Source organism: Sinocyclocheilus rhinocerous, unplaced genomic scaffold (genome assembly GCF_001515625.1).
Source record: "Sinocyclocheilus rhinocerous isolate Xijiao unplaced genomic scaffold, SAMN03320098_v1.1 scaffold1595, whole genome shotgun sequence".
NCBI lineage: Eukaryota > Metazoa > Chordata > Actinopteri > Cypriniformes > Cyprinidae > Sinocyclocheilus > Sinocyclocheilus rhinocerous.
In genome coordinates this window covers 537,318-546,903 of record NW_015655715.1, presented here as the reverse complement: position 1 = coordinate 546,903, position 9,586 = coordinate 537,318, and the positions used below count along the sequence as shown (strand labels likewise).

At 36.1% G+C, this 9,586-nt stretch overlaps 1 protein-coding gene and 1 pseudogene across 1 annotated transcript in view; both read right to left on the bottom strand.

Moving 5' to 3' along the window:
- Positions 1-5,433, bottom strand: part of LOC107718903 (sodium-driven chloride bicarbonate exchanger-like) — a 49,566-nt gene extending 44,133 nt beyond the window's left edge. Inside the window, exons 1-2 of the mRNA XM_016526157.1 lie at positions 5,197-5,433; positions 1,330-1,356 (exon numbers count right to left, since the gene is read on the bottom strand). Coding sequence (XP_016381643.1) covers positions 1,330-1,356; positions 5,197-5,244 — 75 coding nt within the window. The 5' untranslated portion in view covers positions 5,245-5,433. The remainder of the gene's footprint in view (positions 1-1,329; positions 1,357-5,196) is intronic.
- A 1,858-nt stretch (positions 5,434-7,291) lies between these two features.
- LOC107718902 (T-box brain protein 1-like) overlaps positions 7,292-9,586 on the bottom strand; it is a 4,278-nt pseudogene continuing 1,983 nt past the window's right edge.

The window sequence follows — 9,586 nt, the reverse complement described above, 5'->3', positions numbered from 1 at the left end:
TATTTCAGCGCTCCTAAAGCGCCACCTCGTGGCAGAGAATGAATTTGCATTTCCAATAAGCCTTTCTTGCTGTTTATGGTCAGATCAATGCAAATATCAACTCATGATTTTATACGTTTTAAATTGACAATAATTGATATGCTTGATTTATCCCTTTTCATAAAAATGGTCTAAAGACTGAAATGCTGTTGTATAAGATTTTTGTTTTTGTGAAAACCTGTATCTGAACTGTAAATCATGTAATTTTATAGCTCAGTACTGTATGTTACCGCAGACATTGTCCAACCCCATTCATACTGTGTTCATTTTATTTGTGCAGCTCTTAAAATGGGTCATAGATTGCTTTAAATTTATTTTTACAAATTCTGCAGATACCCTGTAAATAGTGAAATAAAATTCCTTCCTTCATATTTGTTGATATTTGTGTATTGAAAATATTTTTGATTGACATTTAGGAATTCCTATCTGATTTTCTATATTTTTTTAAAAAAGGCCTTTTTTATTTGGGCTAGTTAAATTAATTTTCGGGCTACCAAAATCTGAAGAGTACCTGCCCGAAGGGCTACCAGGGATTTTGAAATTTTGCGAGCCCTGTTTTAGTTCACTATACTAATCATGATCAACACATATCTACTCATCACATTTGCACATTAATGCCATTTTTGCTTACAAGTTCACGTGAATCAACATTTCCAGCAAAACCTCTCAGGTGCATCATTTGAGCACCAGCTCTTGGATGATGACATTCCCACGAGCACTGTGGCCTTTTAAGCAGGGTGTGTTTGGATATTAAAGTGATGAATCGAGCATGTAGTCCTATAAATCTCTGCTTATAGAGACATGTAGCAGGCTGAGGTTCCCCACAGGTCTCAGAGCTCTATGTCCTCCAGAGCAGCATGCTTCCCTTGGTCACGCCGTCTGCTCACAATGGCTCCTCTCCAGCTCACTATATGACAAAATACTAAAGGCTGCCCCATCTCTCTCTCTTTAGACTCACGGCTGCTCTAGACTAAACAAAGATTGGTGCTTAAAATATCTCAATATCTCTTAAACTCTCCTGGTTACCAAAAGCTTGTGGATGGAGATTTGAATTAAGTTAGTGACAAGCTTCACTGAGTGTCTACAAATATCCAATCAAGCGCCATCAGTCTCACATGGAGACATTAAAAATTGACTGCCAATCAGTCACAATGAATCGCATCATTTGGATGCATGAAAACCAGACACTCGCTCACTCTTGCAAACAAAACAGTAATTAAATCCAAATTCCACTGCATTGTGCACATGCTGTGAAAAGCATAACATAGGAAATGAAGAACTAGGACTCACCCTGTTATCACTAGCAGGACTCTGAACCTGCAGAGGAGCAGAAAGGCAATAAAATCACTCGCACCATCAGTATTTACACAACACACATCAATTACAGTCAGAAAGAGCTCAGACTTTTACAACCTACATGCAATGTTTTTTTTTTAAAGCATATGCATATGAAACATTTAAAAAAACCTTTAACCCTAATATTGTGTTCCGGTCATTTTGACTCTGAGAAAATGTTATTGCATTGGACTTAAACCTATGATTTTGCTCACACAGGGTATGATGACAACTATAATCATTTTTGTACTTTATTGGGATTTTTCCCCACCTTTACAATTCCCCAGTGCTTTACAATTGTGATTTGAGTTTATGCACCTCAGTTTTGGAGTGAAAAAAACCCCACATTTAATTTTAGCAACGTTCACTCAAAAACTGAGGTGCATAAGCTCATTATCAATGAGGCCTACAACCAATCAGTTAAAAAAAAAAATACAAAACCTATGTTAATTGAACAAAAATAAGTTGACAAAAAGATTGAACTCAATATTTGATAATAATATAGCATATCAATTTATGAGCAATTTTTTTGTAGGGCGGTCATTTTTGACTGGAAAATCCAAATTGGGTAAAGGTAAATTTTTAATAAGGTAGTATAAAACATGTGTCAAGTTCTTAGAAATGTAACCTTTGTATGCATGTTTATTTCTTTTGTACCGTTTTCATGAAATGTTGACATTTAATGACACTAAAAATGTCATGTGGTGTAACCATCATGTGAAAAAATGTGTTTATGCATGTGATGTGCATCTTAATCATTATTTTTTTTTAAAAACAATATTTTTTCCTAGATAAAATATACTTTTAATAAATATCATAAATTATTAATTCATAAAATACCATGAAGTTTTTGGTTGCACCAAATGACATCTTACAATCTGAACTAACCTCGCCTTGACGTAAAATGTCAAATTATATTTTAGGAGATTTATTGACCTTGACACACAGTTAAGACGGTCCACTCTACAATATCATATCCTGTTTTGTTTTTTTTGTCCGCACCACATCCATATTTTAGGTCCCGAAAGAGAACAACTGCATGAGTATATTCGCAGAAGGATCATTTTTACGTTTTACTAAAATATAAATGGTCTCAACACAAACAGACGTGCACTAAAAGCCACAAAACTCTCATTTTGATTTGATGTGGTCTTGAAAGATTAACCACAGAGTTAAAGACTGAACACATGATTCAGAAGATCAGATGAAGGAACAGTACAAATTTACTAACATGAAGAATAAAAAAAATATGTATTCATTTCTGTGTTAAGGCTGATAGACAAAGATTATTCATTCTTCTTTGACCTGTTTTATCACACACACACACACACACACATCAGCATTCAGGGCACCAGCTGCAGCTAAGCGGGCAGTGACTTATGATGGTCAGAAAAGGCCCTCTGGGACTCAGATCGCTGGCATCGGTTCAGCTCACATTGAGAGCTACAGTGAAATGTACCAGCCCAGTGGACTCAACCGACCGCTGGATCTCTGCCAGTGACGATAGGTTCAATCTGTCCCTCAGCTCAGCCAAAAGATCACAAAAAAACATATTCAATCTTAATCTTATTTTTTAAATGTTATATTTGAGCAGCATTTTTTTACAATTTCAACTTCTTGTTAGTTTTTCAACCTTTATGCCATATATAATCTCAGGGGGAAAAAGAAAGAAAGAAGAAAAAAATATTTAAAATTGAATGAATACTTTTATTCAAGGGTTCATTAAATAGATCAAAGTGACAAAGACATTTTTAATGTTACAAAAGATTTCTTGATTGTAAATGTCCCCTTTTGGCCCATTTTTATGTATGAAATAAAGATTGAACAATACATTTGTGAAACATATCAAATGCTGCTACATTATAGATCATAAAAAGCATGGCTCCTAATGATTGACAACATGACAACTTGATCATGAATTTGAGTTATCCTAAATGGAAACTTCCAATACTTTCTTCAACACAATAAATACTCTCTTGGTGTAATTCCGAGGTCAGCATCTGCTTTTTGTCTTACACTACGCTGTACTGAAAGTCTGGTTTTCTGATGTTTTTAGTACATGGATAAAGTTCATATGGGTGTTCAAATGGTGGAAGTGGCTGATAAAGCCTTGCTGCTGCATATGCACAAACTGTACTTAAGGATTTTGTAAGTGTACACTCCTCTTAGCAATGTCTGGAAACCTTTTGAAATGTGCACGTAAGGATTAGACAGGAATGCAACCACAAACACAGTGTGTGTGAATATCTTCTGAGGAGCCGAGTGAGATTGTGTGTCTTTGTTTAGGACTGAATGGATGGCAGAATCAATAGGATGTGGGCCGACTCTTCTCAACTCCAGCACCAAACTGTCAGAAGGAGCAGAGACCCTGGCTCTAAAAGCCCGTGTTAAGATGGCTGCTGCTTTTTTGCGTTGATCCAATCAATTTTATTATTTTTTTTTTTACATGGATGAAGAGCAATTACAGTAAGAGGCTAGAGAGTGCTGCTTGTTTTGGGGTCACTTAACCAAGAGATAATGAAACACGGGCTGGGAAAGCCATGAAATATACTTTGATTAATCCGGGTGTTTGGGATGTAAACCACATGACCCTTAAAGTTCTAATGAATGGTCAACCAATTCTGGACCCTATGCCAATCCCAACCGTATGGCATTCTTTCTTCTGCTGAGCACAAAAGAAGATATTCTGAAAAACATTTTTAGCTGGTTTTGTCCGTTCATCAAAAGACAATGAGGTCCAAAACAACTGGAACTCACTGACTTTCACTGTATGGACAAAATACTGTACAAAAAAAATATCTTATTAAAAATATCTTATTTTTTCATATTCTATAGAAAAAAGAAAGCCATACAAGTTTGGAATGATATCAGTAAATGATGACAGCATTTTTATTTTTGGGTGAACTATCCAACCCAGGCTCACTGGAAAAAGGTGCCAGTGGCAACATTTCTGGAAAATTATTATGTTACATCTTGCATAAAATTGAGCTAATTTCAAAATGTAATGTCCAGTGAATAGTGCTAAACTATGTTCAGTTTTATCTGAAACAGATGTAAATCTGGCAATGTTTTATTACACTGGTTGTTGTGGTTATCCTGGCAGGTCTGGAGTGGCGCTAAACGTTTAAAGCTCTATTGCATTTGAAATTAACATACAGTAAACCTAAACAACAGTGTTAACAAAGCAAATGTGGAATAAAGAAAAACACTTGTTGAAGCAACCATACCATATAGCTTGCTTCTTTAAGCTCAATCATGATTTATGTTTCACAGGACTCGCAAGCACTTCACATCGCAAATGCAATATACTGTACCAGGTGAGCTACTGAGCAATTTTTATAGGCTATATGGCCTCCCCAACCCATAAATACATGGCAATCAATGTAAACTAGGTGAACAGGTGAAATCATCACACGTGAAGGCCTCATCAAATTCAACAGCAATGCTGGGTATATTTTATTCATGCAACTCATGAGAATGCTGAGCGCACCGCACATGCATGCATCTAAAGCCCATACTGTACGTCATATGCGTGTGTAATTAAATGCATAAGCCACGCAAGCAGGTGTGAACCGTGTCATACTACAAACGCCGTATCCATGTAACGTGAAGCCATTTTCGCAGTAAATGAGTCTGTATTAAAGGTGCAATGAATAATTAAAACACACTGTCTTCCAATGGGGGTGAGTGAATGATGGCCATAATGGGCTCCAACCCAATGCGGCTCGAACCACCGAAACCCTTTTTCCGCAACACACAACAGCATCATGTCATTGCCCCTCCACTGACGGACCCCACATGAAAGATGAAACAGGTTCTTACCGCAGGAAGCAGCGGCTCCATCTGCGCTCCTTGATCTTTCACATCCATTCCTGATATGCTGGCTTATACTGTCTTGTTCGTCTGTTGAGGATTTTCTCTAAAATACTGTTAGGAACGTAGAGAAAATGTCATGTATGTTGATGCGGTTTCGGTAGCAATGTAGTAACCGTCGGGTTTTTTCGCTCTTTCTTCGCTTGCGCTCCTTCAGCGCGTCATTTGCGCTCGCGTGACGCAGCTGCGACCGGCAGCACGTGAGTTAACAGAAACCATGGGTATTCAAGTGTTCTGCAAAGTCCTCAAAATCATCCATGGAGTAAGTCCACACTCCCTATATGGTTTACGAAATGTGAGAATATCGTGTATAGAGCGCGCTGAGTTATAAAAAAAAATTCCGAACTTAAAAAACAAAATGTCGCGCTTCAGGTTTGACATCTAGCTTAAATAAACTGGATTTAATTTAGTCAAAAAATGTTTTAATAGCCTGAATCAGTCTGTTTGATTATACCAAAAAGTCGATTTCTTAAAAAAAAAATTATATTATATAAACTTTTTATAGTTAATAAATAGGAGGCTAGTTGTCGCATGGGCTATAGGCTATTTCACTGTTTTAAGTAAAACGTGTGTATTTTCTCTTGCAATGTACGTTGCTTTTTAAACCACTAGTTCCAAACAATAAAAATAGCCTATATTAAAAAATAAAATATGAATTAAGTGCCCTAAACTAAGATTTCGATATCAGAATACAGTCACGACTACTATTGGGCATGTTGTCACAAAAACAAATCTATTGTTCCTGGTCAGTAACAGTAGAAATGTCCAATAGCATACTAGGGTGCGTGCCTATAAAATGACTTTCAATATAAATCCATCCAGCATGGAAGGGGGGGGGGGATTAACATTTACTCGTCTTAAAGTAGGCTAAATGTAAAACGTGAACATGCACTGCTTTCAGTGATATTTCTACCTGATCCAAACTGGAGGAATGCTTATCCCCTCACATGTAAGATAAATAATATGCTTTATCTACAAACCCACTTTCACATAAACCCATCTCCTATCAAAGGCATACAGTATAGTGCTTTACTGCTGGATTTCAAGGACTGAGTAGACAACAAACTGTTCCTTTGGCGCCACCTTGTGTGCATTAAAAAATCACAATTTGAGTTGAATTACTGAAATAAATTAACTTTTCCACGACATTCTAATTTATTGAGATGCACCTGTATATATAATAGACCTTTTTGTGCTGGAATAAAGAAATAGTTCCCTCAACATACTTTATTTACCCTTATGAAAATCATATTCTGTTTATTTTATTTTGTACTTTTTTATTATGTATTTATTTAAGATATGCGTCGAAAATACTTATATATGCTCTGGCCAGCAGAGTTGCTGTGTGAAGGTGGTCTCTGGTTATTTCGGATTCAACAGCTGCTGAATGAGCTTCATTCTTTTCTTGATCCCTTCCCTGTAACTAAGAGAGTTTGTAGCGGTATTTAGTGATAGACTCTGCGGCCGTGTTTAATCCTGTTGCTAGCTATTATTTCCTCCAGGTCAAGGACACACAACCGGCCGGGGTTCCAAAACCTGTTGAACTGCCTGCATTGACACCTTTCGATAGTACGAGCTTGCATTCGCCGCTAGGTGTCAGTATTGCAAAGTATTTCAATACAATCACACCAACTTGCAACGTTGTCATTCAAATAATACAGCAACTGAATCTAAACTGTAATTTAAGTTACAAAGATTTGTGGGGGATTTATTTATACACAACATCTCACAGTTTTATGTTGTCTGTGTCATATGTCATAAACTCAAATTAACAGTCTATATTTCACAATAAGCATCTAATACATTTTATTTTTTATTTTTTAATCAAGATACTCTTTTGATAGATCACAATCAACACATTTTCATATTAAACATGATTTTAGGCTAATAATAATTTATCTAGATTGATTATATTTAGGCTGTTTGTTGTATCAAATACAGATGTTGGTCTTAATAATTATTTTCTTTTTTTCATATTACCATCACCACAAATAATAATAATAATATAATAAAAAAAGAATATAGCCATATAAGCCATCAAATACATCAAGTTTAGACAGTTGGAGATGTTCTCATTCATCTTCAATGGTGCCGTGTAACATTAAAATAAATAAATGATGTATACATAAAACTTCATAATAATGTTATTTCTATATTAATAACATTTTAATTGCACACTCAGCCCAGGCAGGTTTACGTTTGAGCGTCCAAATGAAAAAAGTCAGATTCTATAATCTCATTTTTGGCCCTGTTCTGTGACACCTGCGTGTCTTTTGCAGTCTGAACATCTGAAACTGAATTGATAGAAGGATTTTTCAGTTGAGCCTCTCCCAAAATCCTTAAATCACTGGAACTGACCGATTTAATGGAAGATTGGGTTTTGGACCATGTCAAATCTGTGGCATCTTTACCTTCCAGCTCCTCAGAAACTCCAAGAGCTGATGGGTCTATTTCCAACATATATCTCCATCCTCAGGCATGTAATTAGATTGTGTTGATCTTTCAAGATTCGCATCTAGAACCCAACCAGGAAGATTTGAGATGGTTTTACTGCTGTTCTCTTGCGAACCCCGTGAATCCCATCCAGTGGCACTGGTGTAGTAATCCAAACTGTTACTAGTGCAACCAGTGAAAGGCAGTCCTTTGACCCCCGCTGTGGTGTAAGAGAGCAGAGCTGCTGTGTTAATATCAGTTTCGTATGATGGAGCAGCGGCGGAAGACACAAACCAGCGCTGCCCGGACGCCGTGCTGCTCTCTTGGGTTTGGTTTGAGGTCACAAGGCTCTTAGTAAACTTGAGTGTTCGGTCAGTAGTGCCAGGGTCAGGGGTCAGAGTTGGAAAGCAGGGCGTTGTGTAACTGTTGACAAACTGTTCCTGAAATAAAGCGCTTGTCATTAAGTACTGTGAGCCGGGCAGCAACTGAGAGTGTGGAGAGTCACTGGGTGTAGGGGTCAATTGGTCAGTGTCAGAGCCACTGTAACTTCTGGAGACATAGAGAAATAAACCAGGAGGAAATTAAATCACTCTTTACATTAGAATGTCCATGTTACTGTTCACTAAGCATGCGTGTGTACAGATTTCTGCGTGAAATCTGCGCACAAACGTTTTGTACTAAAACTTTCGTACTAAATTTTAGTACAAATTTTTGAAAACATTTAGGAACAAGTGAAACCACACGTATGCAAAAAGCACATATTCTGGGTTTACTAAAATTTAAATAATAAATATAAAAAATAAATATAAAATAATACATGCAATTATTAGTGACCGAGACCCATTGCATTTGTAATTCATTTTAATTTGCAATATGTGCAACATGGATATTTTAATATAAAGTGCTACCACAAATAATTTTTTTAAATCAAATTATTATCGTTATTAAATTCATTTTATTTAAAGTAAATTTAAAATACATCATGTTAATTTCTGCAGTCAAGTCCAAATTAAAATTCAGATCTGAAATCCTGTAAGTGAAATAATTATCAATGCATTAATTTGCATGGAAATGCACTTACTTATCATAATTATCCCGAAATCCTTTAGCAAATGGATTGTGATAAATTTTTAATTGAATTATCTGAGGAGGTAAAGAAACATATTCATTAAATAAGTTCATATTGCATTTTTTTGTAATGTAAATGAATGCAGCGATAGACTAGTTCTTACATCGGTATTCTGGTAAGCTGTGACGGCTCTAAATTGTGTTTCAGGAAAGGTAAATGTCTGTACTCTATCAGGATCACTTGTATCTTCATTTCCACCCTTGTTTATTTCAATCACATGCACCCTTGGCTGATACTTAAGGAGAGACTGTAGGACGATCATCTTGAAAGACAAAGAAAAAGAATCAACATTAAAAAAAAACGTGCTATTTTTTCCCCATTCCCATAAGAGAGACTTCACAAACTGTATAGAAGGAATTAATATACATACATACATGTGTATGTGTGTGTATTATATATACATTACATTACATTAATAAATTGTATGAATAATTAGAAAAAAAGTGCCATAAAAGTACATAAAAGTGATTGGTGATTGTACCCCATGGTCATTTTAATAGTGGTGTGAAGGTCATTTTTCATGTGCAAGCTGAAATCAGTTCAATGTTAAAGGGGTCATATGATGCTATTTTAAAGATCATTATTTTGTGCATTTGCTGTAACAGAATATGTTGACATGCTTTAATGTTCAAAAAACACATTATTTTTCAAATACTGTACATTATTGTAGTTCCTCTATGCCCCGCTTCTCTCAAACACGTAGTTTTTAACAAAGCCCCCTCCTTTGACAAGCGCAGTCTGCTCTGATTGGCCAGCTGACCCAGTGCACTGTGATTG